Raw genomic sequence first — 14,130 nt, 5'->3', positions numbered from 1 at the left:
CTACAAGTTATATATATATATATATATATATATATATATATATATATATATATATATATATATATATATATATATATATATATATATAACTTGTAAGCGCCATGTTTGGCAAAAAGACAAGGATCACGATTTGCAGACTGAAGGAAATAAATGACAAAATCCAATTAAAAAGTACCAAAAATAAATCGGAGAATGTACACTAAAGCTCAACATATATGTATTCATAGATATACCTCTGTGAGTAAAATATTTTAAGATATTGCTTTTTATATGCATTCACATCTAAGTGATGTGCGAATATTTTAGCATAAGAATGGATAAATAAAAGACTTTCATAGTTTGTCATTCAAAGGTGCCTCAGAAAGTTAATTGCGGAAAGAAACACAGCTGATAATAGAATGTCTGGTTTGGGGAGTATTATTGCACTATTTATGAATTCAATTTTTTAAATATCATGATCATTTTCGAAATGAATAGCTAAGATAAACATTATAACGTACAATAATAATGGTAACATATGTGTATTTGCATTCTGTGTAACTACATCAGTTTCTCATTCTTAGGGCTTTCTTACAAGATAAAGTGAGCCAAAGGGCTTTCGTACAAGATAAGTGTACAATCAGACTCACGGCTTTCGTACAAGTTAGGTGTGCCATCAGAGACTATCGGTCCTTTAATATATATCAATCATATTAAGATCGTTGTTAGAGTTATTAGACTGATACAAATTATGCGAATACAATAAGGAGGGGTTTATGCTGTTCAATGAAAGTGGAAACATCCTATATGTTGAAACTACTAAAAAAATGCAATCGAGGATATAATTGGTCAAGTAACAGTGGTGTCATAATTACGTCATGAAGTGGTGAAGTAATTACGACTGTAGTAGCTAGGATGTCATTAGTTTTCAGATATCTGTAGGAGAGTGCGTTATCTGGTGTATTGTTCTCTGCGTATCAGTAAGTTTAAGCTTTGTTGTAAATTTCTTAAATATGAAAAAGTATGTCGATTAGAACGACTTATTGGTTTTAACCCTTTCGTTAAAGTATTGTTCACTTCAAAATTAATATAGAGGTGCTTGTGTTGTGCTATAAAGGAATTATTTAGTTCACATATAGTGTGCACAATGCATTGACACTACAATTACTTCTTTTTGAATTGACACGGATAGACGAAATACGTCAGATTTCACGTTTTTATCACTAAATTTGATCATGGTAAAGCAGCTCTAATCACAAATAATTAAAACATAAACCAGTCGTATGACATAGACCAAGCGATTTAATTTCCTAGAAAGAAAGCCAGTAAATAACAACCGGATAAATAACAACCACATACTATAGTCATTAGGAGGACGAGAGTGAAGGTCAGTTTTGTAGTATTTGTCTCCAAACTATGTGGAGATTGGGCGTGGTTAAAGACTTGTTTATGAGCGAAAACATCAGAATGCGTAATAGTGTAATCTGATTAGATACGGCTGAGATTTTCTATTACATTTTTAATTAAAATAGTTTATACTAGATATGTATACCAAAGTAATTGGATGGAGTTCAGTTGTTGATATTGGTACACGTTTTGACATATTCCTTTCCTTTCAGAATGATTCATACGATCATAATTCCACTGATTTTCATTGGGATCCTCAGCCTGAAGGAGGTAGATAGCTATACAAAGGGACTGAGCGGAACGTTCCGAAATACGCCTTTGGATGGTGCAATTTGCACATGGGACGAATATAGAAATCCAGGGAGATCGCCGAGGCTATTCGTAATCAATTGCAAGATTCCACAAGGGAATCGCTCCTATTGCTGTACATACAGAGGAAATCCCCACAAATGTAGCTTTTACAACCAAAATGACAAAAACAAAGTCACTTTCTACAAGTATGTACATATATTTCATTTGTTCGTACTCAATATATTTGTTACCTATATCACTTTTTCCGTATTAACTAACTAGGTATTATCTACTTGTACATAAACACTGCTTAAATATTCACTTACTAGGTATTATCTACTTGTACATAAACACTGCTTAAATATTCACTTAATAGGTATCGTCTACTTGTACATAAACACTGCTTAAATATTCGCTTAATACGTATCATCTACTTGTACATAAACACTCCTTAAATATTCTTAATATGTATTATCTACTTGTAAATAAATGCTGCTTAAATATTCACTTAATAGGTATTATCTGCTTGTACATAACACTGCCTAAATATTTTTAACAGGTATTATCTCTTTGCACATAACCACTGCTCAAATATTCACTCTCTTGGTATTATCTACTTGTACATAAACACTGCTTAAATATTCACTTACTAGGTATTATCTACTTGTACATAAACAATGCTTAAATATTCACTTACTAGGTATTATCTACTTGTACATAAACATTGCCTATATATTCTTAATAGGTATTATCTACTTGTACATAAAACTGCTTAAATATTCTTAACAGGTATTATGTCTTTGTACATAACCACTGCTCAAATATTCACTCTCTAGGTATTATCTACTTGTACATAAACACTGCTTTAATATTCTTAATAGGTATTATCTCCTTGTACATAACCACTGATTAAATATTCACTCTTTAGGTATTATCTCAGTGTACATATATGCTGCATTAATGTCAACTCACTAGGCAACAGGTACTTGTTCATCAACACTGCTTTAGTATTAACTCATTAGGTATTATCTACCTGTACGTAAATACTGCTTTTGGAGAGAAATTTCTGGTCACAATTAAAGCAATTCTTTATTGGTTTTCAAAAACGCTATGGATTTTTCGTCACTATGTCGTTAATACAATTAAAATTCATTATATTTCAGTGGTCTTGCCAAAGAAGCCGCCATCAATCAGATTAGTGCTTGTAACAGGGACTCGCTTGTGTATCATCAGTGTTGGAAAGTCGAATTCAAAAAGGAGCAGTAAGAATTACTGGTCTGCATCCGACCTGAGATGAATGATGACACATTTTCATTAGAGATGTCCTGTATCCTCAAGCTAATTCTGAAATCCTGCATGGACTATAATAATCCTTTGCCATTAATATTAAATACAATTATGTTTTGGAATTCTGCATGTTTGTATATCACTGTCAGCCTCATGATATTGGAATATTGGAACATTATGGGTATCGATTTTTCACTGCAATAAAACAAATACATTGGTAATAGTATCTTCTCATACTTTTACAATAAACTTTAGTTTGCACAATATGTACATATTTGAAAAAAGTAAAATCGTAACGACCAGTTCCTCCCTCCTCCTCTGAAAGTTCCTTTATTTTGCCTGTAATATTAAACTGCCCAGAGCAACCAGTGAGACTCTATTTTGGCCGTGAGATCCTTAATATAACGACCGCAAGTGATGAAGCTTTTTGCGTCTGGTATACCTACTATGTATTCTCTTTCTCTCTTCTCTCTCTCTCTCTCAATTGAGATGTTTCTATCTAGGACTTCGTCTTTCAGGCTATTTTTACGACTCCTACCTTTATAAAGCTGTCTGTGTATGAAGATCATCTGGTCACCTGAATAATTCTTGTATCAGGTTTAACTGTATAGACTGACCCGAAAGCTGACCGATCTGTCGCTGTTACTATTCCTAATTCGCTTCCACTTATATCACCTACAGATAGTACGGCTAAATCCCCAACATCTGATAAATCTAATGAGACCGTTTACACGCCCAAGCACTCGCTTCGCCCAACTTGCAACCTTTCACTGGACTAACTTCTCCAAGCACTAGAATTCGAGCACATAGAAACGCTAAGTTGATGATATACACAAAATGCAGCGGAAATATGATGACTGGCACTTCAAAATTTTGACGTATAGCTGAGAATGTTTTCCTGTGTTAAGATGCAGCACCCGATACACTTAGCTAAAACGTCTGAGTCGCAGAACAAACATCAAAAAGTAATAATTGAGATCGGCATTAATGTCGGGGATAATAGTTGTGCTAAGACTAGTCAGGCAGACCTTAGGAACATAGTTACTTTAGCAAAGTTGGCGTTTCCGAATGCAACACTTATATTTCAGCCGGTGAATTACTCTTCGAAACTTGTTATCAAGTCCTTGAAACTTTCAAGTCAGCAACTTGGACGTGCTAAAGTTCCTTCCAAGGACTATCAAAATACACTGGACGCACAAGACTGCAACATCTTACACTCAGCACTTGAGCAGATTGTATGCAGTTTTTTTGCAGTCCGAACTTGGAACCTGAGTCGTAAATCGTTCCACACCTTACGTTCTGATCTCCAAACACGGTTTACTTCCAAAAGGTCAAATTTATACAGGACACTATAACAATTTAAACGAAGAGAAACAAGATTTTGAAGAGATTTTGTTGGTACAATTTAATTTCACCTATTTAGCAACTCAAAACCAACCTCGTGAATCCCAAGTAGTAAGGTGGGATAGATTAGCGTCAATGGGAATTAGCATTACAGAGACCCCTGGGACAGATTAGCGTCAAGGGAAATTTAACATGGAGAAAAATCGTGGGTCAGATTAGCGTCAAGGGAAATTAACATGGAGAAAAATCGTGGGACGGTTTAGCGTCAAAGGAATTTAAACAGGGTGGGACTTTATAGCGTCAAGGGAAATTAAACATGGGATTTTTTTTTTAAAAATTTTTTTTAAAAAAGGGGTAGGCAATGGAAAGGCTATCTCTTTTCGAGAAATATGGCTGGCCCTGAAAAGGGCCTTTGGGTTTTCTTCTTCTTCTTCTTCTTCTTCTTCTTCTGCTTCTAATTTCTTCTTTTTCTCCACCAAGTTCTTATTTTATCTCCTACACTCTTTCTCTTCTTCTCTTTCTTTTTTTTCTCCTGCTCTTCTTTCTTCTTCTCTTCCTCCTCTTCTTTCTTCCTCTTCTCATTTTCTTCTTCTTTTTCAATTTTTTCGTTCCATTTGCTTATTCTTATTCTTTCCTCTTCATCCTCCTTCTCCTCCTTTATCTCTTTCATGACACCACTAATCTTGTCCTTTAACTTTTTTAAGTTATTAATTTCCATCTTTACACGATGGGGACTATAGGAATAATGGTCTTCAACGAGTCTTATTAACATCTGCTCCATCATTCCTAAGTTGTCTAAAACGTCTTGCAATGTTTGTATTTTGTCCATTTGGTTAGAAGCCATCTTCTTTGTAGAATGGTTTGAACGACGAATACTGTGGGTTCTTATAGTGAAAGCGCGGACGTGAAGGAAAACATCCCCTACTTTTCTCATTTCATATAATAAAACCCAAACTATACTCTCCACATACGCTAAGAAACAATAAACAAAATCCATAATCTACTATCCACACAATCGTACTTGAGCCGTTACAAAACCCTAACTATACTCTTCACATACGCTAAGAAACAATAAAGAAACCCATAATCTACTATTCACACAAACATACCTTAGCTCTTACAAGCACCAACACACAAACACATACCCTCACACTATCTTAGAAAAGAGTTAGTGTTTATATTCACACTACTCTACCTACACATTGGCAAATTGATGGTTATTTCTTTTCTAGAGTATTGGGTAGCCCTGAAAAGGGCTGTTTTTTTGGAACTTCATGGACACCTGGTTAATGGTGGCACCTTCCAGGCCTGGCGCCGCATACACATCTTATCCCCCAGTTACTTTTTACCTTTTGGGGGGAGAGAGCAGAGGCAGGATATGTGGCTTCAGAATCCCAATTTTCGGTTTCTGGGATTCTGAAATTTCTTCTTCTTCTCTCCTTTTCCTCCTCCTCCTCCTCCTCTTCTTTGTATCTTCTCTCCTCCTCTTTGTATCTTCTTTCCTCTTCTTCTTTATATCTTCTCTCCTCCTCTTCTTTGTTTCTTCTTTCCACCTCCTCTCTTATCCTTCCCTCCTCCACAATGGCTTCCGCGGCCAGTTCATTTAATATGCGCCTGGCATATTCCAGATGCACATGAAGTTCCAACAGTTTCTCCAGTTTCGTGTTCATTTTTGGTGTTGATCAATCAACAAGGGTAGTTGGACTGCCGAACGAGTTTCAATTTATAATGAAAGCGCGGACGTGAAGGAAAACATCCCCTAAAAACATAAAATTGATCTTACCTACATCATGACCAAAAAACAACAACGCGCGGTCCTAAAAGAAACACTCACTCACTTTTTATGCTACCCATCACTAATTTAAATTTTTTTATAAATCACTTCAATAGACTATCCACATACGCAAAGCAATCCAATCTAACCCCAAATTTACACCTCAAACACCAAAAAAAGACATCATTTTAATCTACTATCCATACCAACTTACTTAACCACTTACAAACACAAACACACAAACACATACCCTCACATTTTTTTTAAAAAAGAGTTAGTGCTTATTTTCACACTACTCTACCTACACACATTGGCAAATGGATTGTTATTTCTTTTCTAGAGTATTGGGTAGCCCTGAAAAGGGCTGTTTTTTTTTTGTTTTGCTATGGCATTCTTTTTAGTTTCTAAGAATGCGATGTCCTCTGAGGATAGACTTTCTGGCGATAGGTCTGCTTCTTCGGAAAGAGAAGAAGAACTCTTTGGTGTCGATACGACAATCGACAAAGCCTCTGTCAGCTTCAGGTTGCTGCTGCTGCTCTTGTTGTTGTTGTTGCTGCTGTCTCTGAAGTCTGTACTTCTCTGTCCCTTCTTCTTTTTCCCTGTTCATTTCTTCTCTGAAAAGCTCTTCTATCAGGTCTTCAGTGATTTTTAACATTCTCACATTCTCTATTTCTTCTGGCTTCGGTATCAGACTGTGTCTGACCCTATGCAAATTCACGTAGGCTTCGTTGAGCTTAGCTAGTTTGGAGCACATCTTCGTAGGAGGATGAGTCGACAATGGATGGTTAGACTGGAAACAAACCGGTTCTTAAAGTCAAAGCGCGACGTGAAGGAAAACATCCCCCACACGGTTTTTGAGTCGCAACGTTTAGTGAGTGTCATGAGAGGGATAGTAAGAAATGAAAGAGCATCAATCCAACATTCTTATAGCTAAACAAAAGACAAAGGCATTTTTTTCAAAACACAACATTTTTTATTCAAAAATCACTTAACACTAAACAACAACTCTAACATTTTTAACAATAATCCAACAGTATAACATCAAACAATTTTTTCAAAACACAACATTTTTTTATTCAAAAATCACTTAACACTAAACAACAACAACTCTAACATTTTTTAACAATAATCCAACACTAAAAGTTTCTCCACTAGGTAAAGAGGGATAACAGTCTTCCATGGTTTCTAGTAATCTAGGATGACTTCTCTCAAACTGTTGATTTCTATGGTATTATCGAATTCTGCATACAGGATGACGTTCACCGTTTCATCAGGGTCTCGGTCTTTAAACTGAATTTCCACACGAATCTGGCCGGATTTTATAGGGTGGAAATGTCCCTCGTCGCTGCCTTGGTCTGGAGTGAAATCGAAAGCCCACAAAGCGTAGCCTCCTGCATAATCCTCGTACGTAATACCTAACTGTCCGGTGGCTTCGTACAAGGACAAGTACGATCTCAAGTAATTCTTCTTTTTAAAGTCAGGTTCGAGAGGTCGGGTACACAAGGTCTTGCCATCGCGACTGACTTCGATTTTGGACACGCCAAAGTGTTGAAAGTAGAAAGGATTTTTTTCGGCAGCTCCGTTGAAGGCTGTATTCTCGACGATACCAACGATCAAACGTTTGGGTAACTGTCCTTGGAACAGATGATCTTCGATCATGGATCGCTGTCCCTTGGGAATGGTGAAGGTTTTCACTTCCACGCGTCGTATGGGATACTTGGCAGTCGTTCTGCTCAACGTCTGACTGATGTCGTTTCCCACTTTAGGTAACACTTCCAAACGGCGTACGTAGAGTCTGGCTTCTAGGATTTTGGTTTTGTAACCGTCACTATCAGCCATCAAATGAAAAGCGGCACTGCTACGATTCAGTCTCAGGCGGACATCCACCCCGTTCAGCAAATACTTTTCTTGCAACCACATGTCCAAATGCAAACGATCCATCAGTTCTAAACTTGTGTCGGCTCCCGTGATTCTCTTTCTTCGTTCTACAAATCCATCATTGTTGTCTTTCTTTTCATCAGTTTCCAATATTTCAAACTTGGTAGGTTCGTCAGCTTCCCATACCACACAGGCATTGAGATGAGTGTTCTTAGCATCTATTCCGTACGTCAAGAGATTTTCCAGGTAGGCACGATAAGGGTAAGTATCCATGCTGCTACTGACCAGTTTGTTATTCAAGTACAAGTCCACTCCACTGAACAAGGAATGCATGAAATTGTTGACGGGAGCTACTGCTTCATCGTCTATAGCACCTCCAGTCTTATCTAGAATTTTGACTTTCAGGTACAAGTAACTGCTATTCAGATCGATGTAATCTTCGGGCTGTCCTTTGATTTCAAACTCGATGGGAGCGGAATCGGTCAGTGAGGAGACGGAGTGAAATTCCACCCACTGGGATTCTTGCATCGTCATCATCGTGGGGGGCATGGCAAACAGATCCAGTTCCGTCTTGGAACAAGCGCAAGATTCTCGGTGCATCATTTTTTTGTCTCTTTTCTCAATAATCGAAAACGTCTAAGTCTCGAACGGTTCTTCTTTTCTTGGCCTTTCTCGCTTGAAGTCTGGTGAAAGGGTGTTTTCTTCGTCGTCTCTTTCTGCCTTGTCCTTGCTGAATGCCTGACTCGGTAGCGTGCAGGGCATTTATAGGTGTTTCTCGTTGGCCTAAAATGTCTTTGCCCGTTTGCAGCAAGACATTTTTGCCTGCCCTCATGAAGGCTTCTTTAGGGTTTTGTTTGTCGATGATGACATTTTGGAGAAATTCTTTGCCTTGCGTCAGTGCCGCATCTTTCAAGGCGTGCAATCCGCGTGTCACCATCGGTTTCAACACCGGGGCCACCGAACGAAAGGCCGATTTTAACATGTCTCCTAAGCCGTGTCCTCGCTGTCGAGCAACCCATCGGTACACTGGATACATGACTTACTTACGAGTCGTGAGAGAACCGTTTTCGAAAATGGAGTTTCACCGTGACTTTTCCTTTGGTGAATGGAATATTTTGTCCCAGATCTCCTTTTATAGCAATGTTGACCGTGTCCAAATACGACTTACTGACAGGCAAATAGTGAGGATGTACAAATTCGCGGTGGACGTGGTAAGTGTTTCCACCTTCCTCGTCAGTGTTCGTGGCAGAATCCACTTTGAAAGGAATGACACGCAGTAACGGTACGGAGGTGTGTCCCACCACGTTGTACTCCACCACATCGGAATACACGAACATCAAATTCAGTCCTTGGTTCAGTTCTACCGGGGCACGAAATAACTTGCTAAAAGACTCGTTGTCGTAAACGATGGGTAATTCGTTTTTCTTGAGCATGGCCTTTCTCATGTCCATGTCTCCGCCCAACATGTCAAACAATTCAGGACAAAATAAAATGGACACGATTTTACTTCGTTCAAATTTCATCAAGAAGCGACGAGCTGCTTTGTGGTACTCCATGGTGACACTTTTGTTGACATGCTCCAAAGCTTTCAGAAACACGACATTAAACCTGGAGGCTATGGTGCTGACCAAATGTTGACCACTAAAATAATAGCCTGGGGGAATGAACAAGTGAAAGGTGCTGTACTTTTGTGTACGGGTTTTCTTGTCATATTTGACATTGCTATCCATCCACTGTTGCATTTGCTCGTCATGAACTTCCACATCAAAAAAATTTTGATTGGGAAGGACATTGAGGACTTGGGTCGGGTGAATCATTTCTACTAAAGCCACTTCCCAATGGGCTTCGTGATCTAACTGGATGGCTTGAGGTAATTTGGCCGTGTAACAGCACAACGTGTTCTTGGGAAACACCTCCATGGAACTGTCACTGGGTAAAGTTAAGTAAAATTGGTTTTGGTGACTCATAATTCCAGAGTTCTGTGGCTGTCCGAGGAGATATTACTGGACGTCAGAGGCGTGTCTCCGTCTAAAATGGGGTTCTGATTGTGGTTGAAGTGGTGACTGGCACTGGCACTGGACACAAGGTTCCCGGGGTTCCCGTTGGAGGAGAATTTCAGGGAGGGATTAGGAAGCAGGTAACCGATGCAACTGCTCAATAAAATGGTCCACAATTGTTTGTCTCCTTGTTGCAAACTCAAATTGGCAATGGCTGCCCCGATGACACAATACACCACGAAGATTTGGCAGAAAAAGACTATTTGCGTTTTAGGCACACGTTCTCCACACCACACCCACAAGGGTTGTTTTTGTAAATCTTGCACAGAAGAACTAGGTGAAGGAGGAGTGGTCGACGTAGCTGCGTCTGCTGTGTGAAAGGGCATGATGGTCACTTCTTTTTATAGTCGATGACTTGCGAAGCGTCGATCCAAGAATCAAAACTGGGTGGATATCCTTTCCAACGTACTTTGACTTCTTTGACACGTCGTTTGCCCACTTTACGGGTTCTGCGTTCGAGAATGCTTTCGATGTCGTACACGTCGTCTTCTTTTTTGGTCACACGTTGTAACTCGGGTAAGTAAAACGTTCCTTTGAGCACTTCTCCGTTCATGTCTTCCAATTGATAGACGGCAGGATGACGGCCACGCACTCACCCAGTGACGCGAAACAATTCGGTCGTCCAGTTAGGTAAGTAACCTTTGTCAAAAGTGCGTTTGGTTTTGCCAATGCGCACCCAATCTCCTACGGCCAACATTCCACTTTTCTCGGGGACAGCCCTCGTCGGGGACGTACCAAACAGACGCTCAAACACCAACACTTCGTTGTCGGGAGTCACGTCTTGCGGGGCACGTCCGATGCTTCGATGGTAAGATTGGTTGTACGCTTGCACCAGGTGCGGTAAGATGTCGATGTACTTCAGAGTGTGGTGATGCGTAAAATATTTCCACATGCGTTCTTTCAAAGTGCGTTGAAAACGTTCCACGATGCTGGCTTTGGTTTCGGGATTATCGGTGGTAAAAAAATGAATGTCACGTTTCTTTAATTCTTTTTGGAAAGCTTGGTTCAGAAATTCGGTGCCTTTGTCCGTTTGCCATCGAAGAGGGTGACGACCGCTTTGTTTCAACACCCGTTGCAGGGCTCGCACTAACTCGCTGCTCGATTTGGAAGTCAAGGGCACGACCCAGGCAAATTTGGAAAAGACGTCGATGACACAAAACAAATATTTGTAGCCACGATTGTAGCTGGCCAAATGAGAGACATCGGCTAAATCGGCTTGCCATTGATGATCGATGCCTTCCACTCGGGTGCGACTTCTGGCAAACTTGCGTCGAATGGGTTTGTGCAAAGTGTAGGTAGCTTGTTCTTGTAACCATCGTTGCATTTGAGGTAAACGGAGACTTTTCAGTCGCGTTTTGGCAGCACGATACAATTTTTGAACTCCTGCGTAACCTGCAGAATGGGAGGGATCGTAGTAAATGCTGGCTAAGACTTTTTCCATTTTTTTGTGTTGGTTGGTGTGTTAATAAGACACCCACTCTTGGAGGATGCTACTCTTTTTCTCTTGGGGTATTTTCTTGGATTACAATGCTTTGCGTGTGCGGCCAGCAATAGGTGTCGAAGAGGAGATGGATGTCTGAGCGGGAGATATCGGTTCTTGTTTCACTTCTGTCTTCACTTCTGTCTTCACTTTCTTTTTCTCTTGTGAGGAAGAAGGGGTGGCCATCATCTTTTTAATCCATCCAATTCTGGAGGTAGGTGGTGTTGTTAACTTGCGTACTTTTTCTGGTGCAGTTTGAAACCCTTCCTCTTCTTCTCCTTTTTCTGTCTTGGTCGCGGGTACTGGTGGTACTGGTACTGGTACTGGTGATGGTGCTGGACTTTTCATCAAGGTCTTAAAATCTTTCAGAGTGGGTAGAGCTGTTTCGTCTAAAGCTTTCTGGTGAAAGAGTTGCAGTCGTTGAAAGAGTTGACCGTACTTTTGCGATTTTTCTGTTTCGGACAAATCTTTGCGATCCATGAAGGACTGCAATTCGTGTTGTAACAGGGACATCTCGCTCAAATTGGGATTGGGAGGTAAATGCGGGGTGTGTTGTTCTTGCCACCGATGGTATTCCATCCATCGTTTGTAAGGCACTAAAGCTAGTTTTCGTCCTTCCATGGGGTTGTCAGGGGTCGATTCTGAGATCTTGGAACTTCCGAGGGCCTTTTTATCTTGCTCCCACCAGTCCTCCCAACATGGTTCCCAAGACTCCTTTCAGTATGGGGCCTAACAAGAGAGGTAAAATACCTCCACGTTGCACTAGCATCTTCTTTTTTTGACGAATGGGAATTTTCTTTTGAACCATTTGGCGAAGAACGTGACGATGTTTGCCTAAGCATTGTTTCTGGTGTTTGGATAAAGGGATCGTGCCTTTCAAAACGTTCAAACAACATTCGCACACGGTATCGATGACCTCTTTGGAGGCTGTTTGAATGACTTTTTTTCGTAGGGGTGGAGAAGCTTTGGACAGGACAGATAACATGTCCCCATGTTTGGCTAAACGTGGTGGCAGTCCTTTCCTTTTCTTTCCTTGGGGTTTTCTGGAGGGTGACATCTTTGAGTCTTCAGGAGCACCAAAAAACACTGATACCCGACTTGGTCACAGGCCTTTTTTATACTGGAACGCGTCGACATTGATTGTCTTTACGTCGTATTAGTTTGAGGACAGGCATGACACGTCGTGCAGGGGTACGTAACGGACTAAATCGAGCCAGTTCTTGCTTGGACAAATCCAGTAAACTTTGTAACATGCCCGATCTTTCTTGAACTTTGATTTTGGGAGAAGGTACTTTGTGAGCAGCAGCCACTGCCACTAAATTGGAAGGTCCTGCCACTGGGGAAGTTCTTTTGGGGGTCATCAACGGAGAAGTTCTTGGTGTGATCAACGTCTCCAAGTACTCTTCAGTTCTGGGTGTCATTAACGGAGAAGTGGACAAACGTGAGGCTGCCGGAGACGCAGTCACCGCCGTGGCAGGTCGTGGTTTGCGAGTGTAAGGTTGCGTCCTGGTCGAAGTGCCTCTCTTGCGACTAGTTTTCTGTGGACTTTTCTTTTTCTGGGGGCTTCTTTTCTTTTTCCGGGGTGGTGGTGGTGTCTGGTCAGAGGAGGGTCCTGCCACTGGAGAAGTTCTCCTTGGGGACCTGGTCTTTTTCTTCTTGGGGCTTCGTTGGACTTTTGTCTTGGGGATAACTTTGGGGGCATTAGGATCCCATCTTAAGAGTGAGCGAATGATGACCCCTCCTAGAGTACCGCTCCCTCCAGGTTTCAAAATGATTTGTTTTTTGGTTTGAGTGTCGATGCGGGGATCGGCCAGTTGGACCAAAGCGACTTTGTTTCGATCGAAAAAGCGTTTGGTTTGATGAGGAATCTGAATGATTGCTTGGAGTAATTGACGTGCCGTCACCGTGAACCATCGTAAGACTTCTTTGAGACTAGCTTCTAAGACACGAGCTCGTGTTTGTGGATCTTTTTCTCGACTGATGCCATTCAAGGCACGAATCAATTTGACGGGAAGATGCGACTGAAGGGACGTCATGTTCGCACTGAGAGTGAGACAGACGAAAAAGGGTCTGAGGTTTCTATAGATTTTTTTATGGGGAGTGAAATGAAGTCGAGGACGGAGACGTGTACAGGACAGGCCCTCCGTCTTGGCACCAGTGGTGAAACAAGTGGGTACGAAATCGCAAATCCTCGGGGGTCGTAGGTTTCAAATCGACGAGTAAATAGGCGTGTGGAGTTTGAGTGGCATCGTCGTACGCCTGAGTCAGCTAAGGCGTTCCTAACTGTTTGGCTAAGACTTGCACTTGCGATTTATCTCGAGGGCTTTTAAACAAGACCACGTAATGCGCATTGAGACTGATGGTGCGATGGGCTTTACTTTGTTGAAACAAATTTTGGGTGATGTAAACGACACTGGCATTACGGTGATGCCCTTTGCGCGTAAACCACAGTTTAATTTCTTCTTCGTCTTCTCCTAACATGTCGAAAATGACCAAATGGGTTTGACGAGAGTCAGAGACGATGCCGTCATCTTCTTTAGGATTGCCTTCCACAAACACGATGGAATCGCCTTGACTTTCTCGCACGAGGCTGTACGCCGATTGCCACTCTTTGTAACACCACACGATCCGCT

At 40.8% G+C, this 14,130-nt stretch overlaps 1 protein-coding gene across 1 annotated transcript; it reads left to right on the top strand.

Annotated features, from left to right (window-relative positions):
- Positions 1 to 833: 833 nt before the first annotated feature.
- LOC149796810 (uncharacterized) lies at positions 834 to 3,185 on the top strand. Its single transcript, XM_089961455.1, has 3 exons — positions 834 to 959; positions 1,599 to 1,883; positions 2,841 to 3,185. The coding sequence occupies exons 2-3, from the start codon at positions 1,600 to 1,602 to the stop codon at positions 2,941 to 2,943; spliced, it is 387 nt and encodes a 128-aa protein (XP_089817581.1). The 5' UTR covers positions 834 to 959; position 1,599; the 3' UTR covers positions 2,944 to 3,185.
- The last annotated feature ends 10,945 nt before the right edge of the window (positions 3,186 to 14,130 follow it).

This window comes from Sinohyriopsis cumingii, chromosome 6 (assembly GCF_028554795.1).
Source record: "Sinohyriopsis cumingii isolate HCF-2022 chromosome 6, ASM2855479v2, whole genome shotgun sequence".
Classification (NCBI taxonomy): Eukaryota; Metazoa; Mollusca; class Bivalvia; order Unionida; family Unionidae; genus Sinohyriopsis; species Sinohyriopsis cumingii.
The sequence above is the reverse complement of the archived record's forward strand: the minus strand, read 5'-3'. Positions and strand labels throughout refer to the sequence as shown.

Excerpts from the sequence above, each read along its gene's own strand:
- LOC149796810 (XM_089961455.1), top strand. The coding sequence starts at position 1,600 with ATGATTCATACGATCATAATTCCACTGATTTTCATTGGGATCCTCAGC. Across the intron at positions 1,884-2,840 it reads AACAAAGTCACTTTCTACAA|TGGTCTTGCCAAAGAAGCCG; the intron begins GTATGTACATAT and ends ATTATATTTCAG.